The sequence below is a fragment of the Carassius gibelio genome, chromosome B21, assembly GCF_023724105.1.
Source record: "Carassius gibelio isolate Cgi1373 ecotype wild population from Czech Republic chromosome B21, carGib1.2-hapl.c, whole genome shotgun sequence".
In the NCBI taxonomy this organism is placed as follows: domain Eukaryota; kingdom Metazoa; phylum Chordata; class Actinopteri; order Cypriniformes; family Cyprinidae; genus Carassius; species Carassius gibelio.
In genome coordinates this window covers 5,096,030-5,108,846 of record NC_068416.1, presented here as the reverse complement: position 1 = coordinate 5,108,846, position 12,817 = coordinate 5,096,030, and the positions used below count along the sequence as shown (strand labels likewise).

At 39.1% G+C, this 12,817-nt stretch overlaps 3 protein-coding genes across 3 annotated transcripts in view; 2 read left to right on the top strand and 1 right to left on the bottom strand.

The window, feature by feature from the left end:
* Window positions 1–12,817, bottom strand: part of cdc23 (CDC23 (cell division cycle 23, yeast, homolog)) — a 105,222-nt gene that overhangs the window by 42,872 nt on the left and 49,533 nt on the right. The gene's annotated exons all lie outside the window — the stretch shown is intronic.
* LOC127985637 (15-hydroxyprostaglandin dehydrogenase [NAD(+)]-like) overlaps window positions 1,848–12,817 on the top strand; it is a 34,965-nt gene continuing 23,995 nt past the window's right edge. The window contains exon 1 of the mRNA XM_052587668.1: window positions 1,848–1,992. The gene's annotated coding sequence lies outside the window, so the exon portion shown is untranslated. The remainder of the gene's footprint in view (window positions 1,993–12,817) is intronic.
* Window positions 1,883–12,366, top strand: LOC127985636 (15-hydroxyprostaglandin dehydrogenase [NAD(+)]-like). Its single transcript, XM_052587667.1, has 7 exons — window positions 1,883–2,097; window positions 7,337–7,460; window positions 7,626–7,732; window positions 8,006–8,102; window positions 11,036–11,112; window positions 11,203–11,366; window positions 11,474–12,366. Exons 1-7 carry the CDS (start codon window positions 2,005–2,007, stop codon window positions 11,622–11,624), a joined length of 813 nt encoding a protein of 270 aa, XP_052443627.1. The 5' UTR covers window positions 1,883–2,004; the 3' UTR covers window positions 11,625–12,366.

Genomic DNA, 12,817 nt, shown 5'->3' with positions numbered 1-12,817 from the left:
CTTTCTTTTAGATAATTGTTTCCACAGTTAATATGAAATGTGCTAAACACTAAATAGTATGCTGTCAGTTTTGAAATAGAATAAAATACATTGCATGTTCTTAAATGTCCACTCCGTTTTTATGTGGTATTATAAAATAGAAACTTGAGTTGTGTGGGCAAATTACATAGTTCGGCCAGTTGAGTGAACTTAACATTACGAGTGAGATGAACTATTATTGAAAAAGTAACCTGGCTGCCTTCAAAATATAAGTTAATTCAACAAGACGCTTAGTTTGGACAATTTGTATTTAGTTTGCACAACTTATACTTACAAGATTATTCAACAAAATGCTTAGTTCAAACAACTCAACGTTTGTTGGTCTCACTAATTTTATGTTTCAACTTGAATTTAGGTTAGCACAACGTTCTCGTCTATTTGGGGTAACTTAAAAAATGTTGGTTACACAAAATATAAAGTTGATTCAGCTTCACCTTTGTTACCCCAACTATACTAATAACTCCAATATATGTGTAAACAACAAATGTTTTTTAACTTATTGAACAAATTTTTTTAAGGCAGCCAGGTTACAAATTATTTTAAGTTGAATCAACTATTTTGTTTTTTGCGTACCAGAGAAAACCTGACACTTTGAGAACAACTGCTTTAAACAATCTTAATTCAATTAAATTGTACCGACATTTTCACTTATATATTTCAGATACATGTTATCTTTGAGACTATTATAAAAAAAATTATATGTATATAACACACCTAATGCATTGGATTCCTATCAGGAAAATGTTGAAAAATCTCTAAAAAAACCGACACTGACACATAACTTACCAGCAACACAACATCAGATGAGCATCTGAGCATCTGTGATAAAGCAATACACAAATACACACACAGGTAGGCTATTTATCTTCTTCAGTTTACATTTTTACCCATTTGTAAACTCTGGTAACGTTAAACTTTACTATTTTCAAAAGATAATAAAGATAACGATTTTCTTACCCCATTTTGCCAGCATGTTTGCAGGACCTCGCAGAACACATCTGACCATGTTCACAGTTTTGTTCTCCATTGACATGTCATGACTCAAATTTGATCAAAATAAAAATTAACAGGCAAATATTAAATAATTTGAGACTGACCGAGCAGTTACAACAAGCAGCTATCATGTCCTTGCTTATGTGGGTTTGTTCATATATAAAACATCAGAGGAGAGCACTGTGACTGACGATCAGCTTTAATACCGCACTAGAACACACACCGACAGGATGCAACAACTTCTACACATCCACAACAGAACACTGCCCTCTAGCGGGACATTAATGTAACTAGCATCACAGACTTGAGTTTCTTTAATTACCTACTGTGTATGTAGCGGCATATACTAGAGCAGCAGCTCACAGCTGCCTCACTCACAGAAAGACGATAATAACGGTCATATTTTCAAATTTAAGAAGGCGGGATTCGTTTCATTGTCCAGTTTCCTGGACGACAGCCAGATTAAACAATCATGATCAAATAAATATAGTAAAACAACCAATAAGAACGCTGTTTCAGCGTGATAAAGCAGCGAAATTATTGTTGCTAATAATGACAATATTTAACATATAGCTTCAGATTTAAAATATTGTAAAATGCTATTAAAATAATACTAATAATAATAATCTTAAATAATTTAATATAGTTAATTATAAAGTCAGACATTTATCTTGTATGCTGTTGGAGACATTAAGTTGATTCAACATACATATCTTATAAAATAAAATATGTTCATTAACAAGTGGTAATTAAGTGTTACAAGCACTAAACATGTTTCAACGTTAGAACAACAGCTGACCTTATTTCAACCATATTTCAACTTTGAAGGTTGTTCATCAGCTGGCTGGGTCCTCCCACTCACCCAAGCCTCTTGTCTCTGTTCTGGTAACTGTGTTAGTTATTCAACAGATCGTCTTTAGACACCGTTAGTGCTGCTGTGTCTTCTGGTTACTGTGACAGGTGTGTGTTGTGATGGATCTGAAGGAGAAAGTGGCTGTGGTGACCGGAGCAGCTCAGGGTTTGGGCAGAAGCTTTGTCGAAATACTCCTGAAAAACGGGGCAAAGGTAAAAAAAAAAATATATATATATATATATATATATATATATATATATATATATATATATATATATATATATATATGTGTGTATATATATATATATATATATATGTGTGTATATATATATATATGTGTGTATATATATAGCCTACTGTACGTTTGTCTCGCGTCAGGATTTCAACGCGCCGCGCTATACACACACACACACACACGCACACACGCACAATAAGATAGTTTGACACCGTCTAGGAAACGTTGTAAAAGTGATGCAGATAAGTATAATAAATTATTACAAAATTAATGCTGGCTTATTCGTAACGTTTAATATTTTAGAAAACCCTCTCAGCTAACACAAAAGGTCCCCAGGACGTCCCCTAAATAGCCTCTACGAACGTACCCCGGTCGTCAGCGTGTAGGGTCCCCCTCCCCCGGACATTCACGGGGACGTTCACAGGACGCAGCGGCCATTCGGACGTTTAAGGGACTTTCGCTTTATGTCCTCTGAATTTCATTTTATTCACTTTTAGGCTAATCAAGGAAATTAGACATGTACGTGCATGAAGCAAAATAGCTTTATTTTAATTGAACAATTGTAAAGTTGTATTCGTAAAATGTAAGCATAATACACATTGGTTACGGTAGCTATAATGTCTATATAAAAGTAAATGTCTGAGGGAATCACTGTCACTAAGCAGCTGAGCGTTGCCATGGATACACGCTGCGTGCCCTCACTCGTGCTCATTTGATCGACACTCCTTGGTCCTATCTCCCAATGTGGTTACATTACTTCTTTTTTTCTTTTTTTTACTGCATGCAGTATAGCTCTATGACTGCGTTTTAGTGCCATGTTGAAAAAAATTTGATTAAAAGATTAGGACATTAAAGTCGAAATATACTTTGAGAATAAACTCGAAATATTATGAGAATAAAATCACAATGTTTTGAGAATAGAGTCGAAATGTTTTGAGAATAGAGTCGAAATGTTTTGAGAATAAAGTCGAAATGTTTTGAGAATAAAGTCGAAATACTTTGTGAATAAAGTCAAGATACTTCGAGAATAAAGTCGAAATATTACGAGAATAAAGTCGAAATACTTTTGGAATAAAGTCGAAATACTTTGAGAATAATGTAAATATACTTTGAGAATAAAATCGAAATACTTTGAGAATAAAGTCAAAATATTACGAGAATAAAGTCGAAATAATTTTGGAATAAAGTCGAAATACTTTGTGAATAAAGTCAAGATACTTCGAGAATAAAGTCGAAATATTACGAGAATAAAGTCGAAATACTTTTGGAATAAAGTCGAAATGTTTTGAGAATAAAGTCGAAATACTTTGTGAATAAAGTCAAGATACTTCGAGAATAAAGTCGAAATATTACGAGAATAAAGTCGAAATACTTTTGGAATAAAGTCGAAATACTTTGAGAATAATGTAAATATACTTTGAGAATAAAATCGAAATACTTTGAGAATAAAGTCAAAATATTACGAGAATAAAGTCGAAATACTTTTGGAATAAAGTCGAAATACTTTGAGAATAATGTAAATATACTTTGAGAATAAAATCAAAATACTTTGAGAATAAAGTCAAAATATTACGAGAATAAAGTCGAAATACTTTTGGAATAAAGTCGAAATACTTTGAGAATAATGTAAATATACTTTGAGAATAAAATCGAAATACTTTGAGAATAAAGTCAAAATATTACAAGAAAAAAGTTGAAATGTTTTGAGAATAAAGTCGAAATATTATGAGAATAAAGTCAAGATACTTTGAGAATAAAGTCGAAATACTTTGAGAATAAAGTCAAGATACTTTGAGAATAAAGTCGAAATACTTTGAGAATAAAGTCAAGATACTTCGAGAATAAAGTTGAAATACTTTGAGAATAATGTAAATATACTTTGAGAATAAAATCGAAATACTTCGAGAATAAAGTCAAAATATTACAAAAAAAAAAGTTGAAATGTTTTGAGAATAAAGTCGAAATATTATGAGAATTAAGTCGAAATGTTTCGAGAATGAATTCGAAAAACTACGAGAATAAAGTCTAAATAATTTTAGAATAACCTTGAAATATTAAGAGAATAAACTTGAAATACCTCGAGAATAAAGTCTAAATACTACGAGAAGTCTAAATACTACGAGAACAAAGTCTAATTGTTTATAGGATTTAAAGAATAGAAAAAAAAGTAATATTATTATGAGAATATAGCCTTTATTGCACATGTAAATGTCACGGATTGAGAGCGATGGGAGAAGGTGCAGACCACCGGGTTTGATTTGAATACTGTTGTGTCCGAGCGGCCGCAGCATCTAACTGGGATGAGGAAGAGTCAATTTTAAGGACTCGCGGAAACATCTTAATATCAAGAATATGATATTTATTAACAGACTGAACAGGAAATTTTTATCTTAACATCAGTTCACACACCAAATCGACATTCCTTTGGGGGGCGCTGTAGCTCTCTTATTTTATGTTTTTTTTTAGTTGTAAAATACATCTAAGATGCTGCCATACACCCATTTCTAATGAATGAAGCCTTGGCCTGGGAGAGAGGTCATCAGGTTGTTTAAATACACTATAAATATATGTGAGGTTATTAGCATAAATCATACCATGTGGCATACTCGTGGGGACAGTATGCTTGGAAATAATATTTCATATCTTCCATTGCATTCGTTATTTGTAGTGTGCCAGCCACCCAATAGTAATAAGATTTGTACTTTTGATAGACCCACTTTTAATGTCTCAGCTTTCCAAATCAGTTATGTGTCTTACAATAATAATAATGTGTAATAATGTGTTTTTCAAGATATTTAATGATCAGATCGCCTATATGTTCAGTTATATTATTTAAGATATTTATTTAGCATTATGATTTTGATGTTTAAAACCGGCTTTACTGACGAGATGCGCATAACGATCGGCCGATCGTGATCGGAGCACCCCTATCATGAAATGTAATTTTAAAAGTATTTCAGGTGAGAATGTACTTGTTTAAAACTCAAATCTGTGGTTTATTTATATAGACAGCGCCTATTTAAAAATGTGTTTCGCCGATCTCTGAAACGGTGAACTCCACGCGATCAGTCCTCATGTATCCACCGAGAAGCAGCCTCACCTCGGCTAGACCTTCTGATATGTGCTGCTGGCTCTGATGTCTCTTTAGTGGTTAAACATAACATATAATTCGTTTTGGGTAAATCTAACAGGTAATCTTTGGTCTGTATTAAATTTATCTATATGTCAAAATGAAAATAAAAAAGACAAATTTATATATCATTGTAATGGCTGTATATATACACATATCCCTGAAATAAGTATATTTCTGCAGCTGTTATTATGTTTAAAAGAAAACGAAAGGAGGCAGTGGTATTTGATATCATATTTCGTTTTATTGTAAATATACAGAGAGGAAAATTGCAGTAGCCATGGTCAGCTGACTGAAGTTATCAAGTATGCTGCTGTTTGCAGAATTACCAGATTTGCGTCGTCGCAGACATCACACTCCTGAGTTGAATGCACAAAGTTTGATCTACCGAGGATGCTCGCCCAAATTCAGCGTACTTTGTACTGAGAAACACGTGCAGACCTACGTCACCAGTCTATATGCCTAATCTTCCCGGTACTTTACACCACGGTGGAAACGCAGAAAGCAACAGGTCTGGGGGGAAAAAGTTCCTGAGGCTCTTCTTTGAGCCTCGTTAACTGCCTCCGGCACTGAGTGAAGCCAGGTCTCCTCTCGTTTAGAGAGTTGTTACGAGCTCCCCTACCAGGGTTGAGCAGGGTAGGTACCCTCTCATTTAGAGATCCATCCTGCTGAAGCCTCCGCTCCCCGAGGCATTGCTTAGGAAGTTAAGTACACCCACTGAGCATCTGTGTACTTCCTGAAATACACATAAGTGTTCAGTGCGCATGCAAGACTCTGCGCACTGGTTAGACCCTGGTTCCTTGGGCTCCACTCAACCAATGTGTCTCTACTAACACACTTTGAAGCATCGCTCCCCTCAGCATGGAGGGCTATGGTGAGCAGGGTGCTCCTGTTGACTTCCTCTCTGTTAGGAGTGTCTTTCTGCTGAAGCCTCAGATCTCCAGATCTCTGCTAGAGAGTACTGAAGAATGTAGGCTCCTTTTTTTATGAGCCTCAATGACTTTATTTAGCACTAAGTGTTGTCAGACCTCCTCTCGGTTTAGAGAGCTGTTATGCTGAGGCCTCCACTCTTAAGAGCTCCCCTACTAGGGCAAGCATGTTAGGCTTCCTCTCGTTTCAGAGAGACATCCTGCTGAAGCTTCTGCTCCCCAGAGCTCCACCTAGGCAGTAATAGGAGTGTAGGCTCTTCTAATTTGAGCCTCACTTACTGCCTTTGACACTGAGTGTGGCTAGGTCTCCTCACGTTTTAGAGAGTCGTTATGCTGAGGCCTCCACTCTTAAGAGCTCAATCTAGGATTGAGTTTGGAAGTTTCCTCTCATTTAAGAGAGTCATTCTGCTGAAGCCTCTGTTCTCCATATCTCCATATTTATTATTTAGCTCATTTACTGACGTCATAAGTTTCCACCTGCCAATGTCAGGTTCATTGTCATTATTTCATTCATGCTTCAGACACCGGTCAACGCTTCAGACAGCGTTCCTGTAGCACCCTCTAGAGGATGCAGCGTCTTGTTCCCTATTTTCAGGGAACCATGGTTACATACGTAACCTGAGACATTCGGAAAGTCCGGGGTACATCCCCTGTTTGCTGTATTTTTCATTTATCTTAATTAAAATTTATATCTAATTCTTTTTCCTTTTTTTACTGGCATCGATTAGAAAGATGGGCGTTAGATTGTGTCAAAGTTGAAAAGTGTTTCAAAGAATGGAACTGGTCATCAAATTTGATTCTATTATGTTCAAACGCCTGAAGAGTAAAGTTCATTATCATCATAGTCAGTCATTACAAAGTCTTAACTTCAAGGTGCTTATTTGTAAATGAGTTATTTCTTCAGATGCCCTGTTTTTAAATTCATATTCTGACTATTTAAATGTAAAATATACATTGAGAGAATAAATAGAAACATATGCTTATATTAAAATATATATGTTTATATACAAACGTACACACACAAACATATATTATAATAAAAAAGATGAAATCAAAATGTGTGAGGGACACAATAGTCACTTGCTCTGCTTTACTGTAGACTTCTGAATCTCAGAGTCCTGTACTGTAATAGCGCTCACAGATTCATTTGATTACAGGTGGCTTTAATCGATGTGAATACATCGCTGGGAAATGAACTGAAGAGCACACTTGATCAGGAGTATGGACGGGGCAGGACTGAATTTTACTCAGCCGACGTCACATCAGAGGAAGATTTTAAAGGTTTTTTAACATTTAAGAGAGGTTTTATTGTCTGGGAATGATTACATGATGCTCAGACTGATATGAATTACAGTATCACAATGCTGCTATTACTCAAGTCACTTTATAAGAGCAGTAAATGAGATTGTGGGTATGCTCTGAATGCTTTCATGTTGTCCCTTACAGGAGTTTTTGAAAAAATTGTTAAAACATTTGGCCGCATAGACATTTTTTGCAACAATGCAGGGATCATCAATGAAAGGAACTGGGAAAAAACTATTGCAATCAACCTGGTATGAGTCTGTCCGTCAGTGTTTGTGTCTGTGTTAATGTGTGTGTGTGTGTGTGTGTTTGTGTGTGTCTGTCTGTCAGTGTTTGTGTCTGTGTTAATGTGTGTGTGTGTGTGTGTTTGTGTGTCTGTCTGTCAGTGTGTGTGTGTTTGTGTGTGTGTATCTGTCTGTCAGTGTTTGTGTCTGTGTTTGTGTCTCTCTCTCTCTCTCTCTCTCTCTCCATCTGTCTCTATCTCTCCATCTGCTTCAGCTGAAGGTGTTTTGTGTTCATCTCAGGGTGGAGTGGTCAGAGGAACGTATCTAGCTCTAGAACATATGAAGAAGGAAAATGGTGGGAATGGAGGAGTCATTGTCAATGTTTCATCTATAGCAGGTTTGATACCATCTCTATTTAAAATAAACACAGATTAAATAATTACAGTTTTACAATTTTCAATTGCTTTGGCACATTTTTCGAATCATCTTAACATCAACAGACAACTGTAAGTGAATTTGGTACAACTGATACACAGCCAGTATCTCTAGACAATTGATATGCCATGTCAGATGGTGATCACTCCACAGACCACAGGCAGGGTGGCTACTCATGATTGCACCCTAGCTGGTGAGGAAAACATCCATTACTACTGTCACAAAGACAGGGAGCTCACGGCACTGGGCCCTGATTCAAGAACCAAGGTTACTTCCACATGTCTAAGGCACGAAGGGATCATTGCATGACCTTGATAGCTCAACTTGGATTCCCCCTCTGGGAAAATCCCTTGGTCTTGAGCCACCACTGTAGGGGTCTCATGTACAGCAGGCCAATCGGTATCGCATTCGATGCAGCTGCCCTCAGACCCAACAGTCTCTGAAACTGTTTGACGGTGAGTGACTGACCTTCTTTGACTCTCTTGACTGACATGAGGATCGACTCGATATGAGCAGGAGACAGACGTGCCTGCATCGTGGTCAAATCCCACACTATGCCTAGATAGGTGGCTCTCTGAACTGGAGAAAGAACACTTGGCATTCAGTCTTTAACCCAGCTTTAAACCAAGCTTCACTTCTTGTTCCATAACCAGACCCTGCTGGGGTCCGACCAACGTCGGAATAACCCCATTGAATTTCGGCAGTAAGAGCCGAACTGAATGCAATAGCCTTTCTACCATATGCAGGACCCATTGAGATACATTTGGCAGTCATTCAAATGCTGTTAAATAATCTACTAAGGGAGTCAGTCTGTCAAGACTGACCTCTGGTCTAACTGAGGCATCTAAATCGTTGCCTGAAGTAGAGCACCATTCCCAGCAACTCAGCTACGCTCGTGGGTGGAAGATACTGAGAACAGCTCGTTGGAAGCCGCTGCACCCTGGAATTCTGGCAGCGTTGGTAGATCAATTTCCCGAGGGCACTGAGAAGAGATGGGTACCGTGTAATTCGTATAAACACCGCTCTACCCCAGCAGGGGCCACCCTCTGCAGTCCTGACCAACCCTCATCAGGATTTCTTGGCCGAGGACCTACTAACCTGAAGTACGGCCATCAGATACGGCTTAGGCTGGGAAGTCGCTGGCCCAGAGCGTTGCTTTGGGGGAGTACATGGGGGAGTGCATGTTTCTGCGCCTCCCTGTGCAAGGAGCCAGTACATGGAGGGGGCTGCTCCCAGCAGACCCTGGAGCTAGAGAGCGGCGAGGGAGGAAATGTCGCCGCTTGTCTACGGGCCTCCTGGTACCAGTTGATGATTGATTTGACAGCATCGCTGAACCGGCCAGAAGGCGCAAGCAGGGCATCGAGGAGAAACACCTTGTCTTTATCCTTCATGTTGGACAAGGTTAACCAGAGATGTCCCTCCACTGCCACCATAGCTGACACGGACCACCCAATGACACAGGCAGTCTCCTTGGTGGCACGGAGAGCAAGATCAGCGGTTCTCCTCAGCTTTATGATGTTATCAGAGCTCAGCCCCTCTCCCTCATCAAGCTCCTTAAGCAGGTCTGCCTAGTACGCCTGTTACACAGACATTGTGTGCAGACACGCACTGGCTTGACCTGCTGCCGTGTACCACTTGCCCACCAGCGCTGACATTGTACGCAGTGGCTTGGAGGGCAGTGCCGGAGCGTTCAGGGATGATGCCGCACCTGGGGACAGATAGCTGACAAGCGTCTGTTCAACCCGGGGCATTGCACTGTAACGGCGATCACTCAGCCCTGCCACATTTCAATAATAATCAGAAGTAGGCATGAAGAGGTGGATCGAGAATGGCTTAGCCCACGACCTCAACACCTAGGTGTGTAGGTTGGGAAAAAATGGCAGGCATCGACATGGAGGTGGTGTCCTTGACCTCAGGAAGCATTCATCCAACTTGCTTTGCTGCGGCTTGGTCTGACTGTCGGCGGGCCAATCGTTATTTAACCGGGCTACCGCACGAGTAACCACCTCGACTAGATTCTCATACAGGGGCGCGAGTGAGACCTCATTGACGCTCTCTACATCAACCTCCTCAGAGGAAGACAGGCTAAGTGCCGAGCCTTCACCCTGGGAGGAAGTAGGAAGTAGCCGCGGTGCAGGCTTCCGAACACAGAGATTGGGCAGATCTGTTGGGAGAGGAAGAAGATAGGCACGCACTCGTGTCCGTTCCTTCCAGCAGAAAGATCCCCACGAATGTAGCCGCCGCTTCGCCTCGGCGGAAGTGGGACCAGTACCGCGAGGAACGCAATACAGGCAGTCGGCCCCCTCGAGAGCCAACTGTGCTGCACATAGAGAAAAACGTGACTCGGTCTCACCCTTATGCTTCTTTTTAGACTGAGCTTTCAGCATATTGGAGCTTATTCAGGGGTTCTGTAGGACAGACAACAGCAAATAAGACTCACAACACAGATTGAGACTGACAATACACAGAGCGCGTGCTGAAATGACAGAAGGCTGATGCTGGCACTGCCGCACGTGCTTTTAAGCTTCCTGGTCAATGACGTCACCTGCCTATGACATCTCGGCTTTCCATTGGGCTGATTACACATGTGATTCAGAGCACGGTCATGCAGAGGGCGTTTCCCATAGCGTTTCGACGCAGCTCGAGTTCATGAAGAGTAACTGTGAAGACTTAGACCTATAAGTAATTTCTACACTCAGTTGAAACTACATCTAAAAATATAAATCTCTGATCATTTATTAATTTACCTCATGTCAACTGTTTTTGTCCTTACAGTGTAAGTCAGTGGGGTCCGACATTACTCTGGACCTCCAAAAAACACTGAGAATATTTTTGTATCAACATGAAGTAAATGATGCAGTATTTCCAGTTATCATGAGAACTGAATCTTTGCAGGTTTGGGGCCTTTACCGATGTTGCCCATCTACACTGCAACCAAACACGGTGTGGTGGGATTCAGTCGTGCCATGGCAGTATGTATTTTCCATATCAAGCATTACAGCTTTTTTTGTGAAAGAGAGGAAGTCGGAAATCTTTGACTTTTTTAAATTGCTCATCAACAGGCCGTTTCCAAGCTGTCTAACTATGGGGTGAGGATCAACATTCTCTGTCCGTGGTATGTGAAGACCAATCTTCTGTCCAACTTGAGTTCAGAAGAGCATATCGGAGGTTTCTTTCAACTGAAGGGAATTGCAGAGACAATGATGCAGGACAGCGGCTGTCTGGAGTGAGTTAACAATCCTTCGTATCAGGGGAGAGATACGGAACAGATAAAGCAAGGGTTTGAATTTAACATAAAAATTGAGAAACGTTGTAATTTTGTTTTTATCGCAGGGCTGATGCTGTTGCCAAGGCTTTTCTTATTCTCATTAAAGATGAGAGCAAGAATGGAGAAGCTCTGATGATTGATCCTGACAAGGCAGCTTTTGTTACTCTTCCTGAACAAGCCAAAGACTTCCCATCAACTCCAGTCAGTCTCGAGTGACCCTTCAGCTTGGCTCTCAGTGTTTCCTCAGAGATCTTGATATAAGATCTTGAATAAGGGTTTTGCTTTCAAATGTGTTTAAATTAATAAGCTGTTAACATCATGTGTGTGTCAAGATTTAATTACAATGAAATGTTGCACCTTAATTGCAAAAATGTATTGTAGTTCCTAGTATAGTGGTTCCTAGACAAGTCAGTGGTTTAGTAGTAATACATAAAACACAATACAAATCGTGTTACTTGAACGAGCACTTGACAAAGAAGAACGCCGAAATAGCCTGGAAGGCAAGAGACCTCAAGAAACAACATAAAATACAAAACACATGGGTAATCAACTGCAAATATTTTATCAAGTTGAATTGCTCAGCGGAGGAAGAGAAGATTCTCACCGTGAGACATTTGGAGGAACTAGACAAGTATCAGTGAATGTAAAGAGTCTGCGCATATGCCTCAGTGAATACATCAAGGTAACTTCTGATTTACAGTTGAACCATGATAACTATACATTATGTCCAATCCAAAGAACAATAATACTGAACTATTGCAGAGAATCCATGAACTCCAACTGCTGGACCTGAATATGTTTAGATATACAGAATACAACAATCATGACACAGAGACAGACATTGACCCGGATAACAATTTTCTTTCTTCTGCTAATATTAATTGCAAGTATTATACTAATGCACAGTATAAAGTTGAAGTCGAAGTTTGTGCTCCAATTAAAGTGAAATATGTGACTATTTAGAGTCATTTGTTCATCCTTTTAGTGTCATAGCAATATCCGAAACTTGGTTTAATGATGACAAAGGAACCAACTTAAAATCAATGACTATGATCTCAACTATGTCTATAGACAAAACAAAACAGGTGGTGGTGTAGCATTGTACATCCACAAAACAATACACTTTTCAATAGTAAATAGTTTGTCATAAGCACTTGATAATGTAATGGAATGTATAACTATCGTAACTGTTCATATCAAAATGAAAATCAAAAGAATATTATCATAAGTTGTGTCTATAGGTCACCTGGATCAAGCGTAGACTTATTCAATGAATGGATGGTGAAATTGTTTTCTGAAGTAATAAATAAGCCCTTATTTAAATGTGGTAATTTAAATATTGACCTTTTGAACTCAAACAAACACAAACCTACCTGTGAATTTGTTGATAGACCAATGTGAATCATAGA

Excerpts from the sequence above, each read along its gene's own strand:
- LOC127985636 (XM_052587667.1), top strand. The coding sequence starts at position 2,005 with ATGGATCTGAAGGAGAAAGTGGCTGTGGTGACCGGAGCAGCTCAGGGT. Across the intron at positions 11,113-11,202 it reads GATTCAGTCGTGCCATGGCA|GCCGTTTCCAAGCTGTCTAA; the intron begins GTATGTATTTTC and ends GCTCATCAACAG. Across the intron at positions 11,367-11,473 it reads CAGGACAGCGGCTGTCTGGA|GGCTGATGCTGTTGCCAAGG; the intron begins GTGAGTTAACAA and ends TTTTTATCGCAG.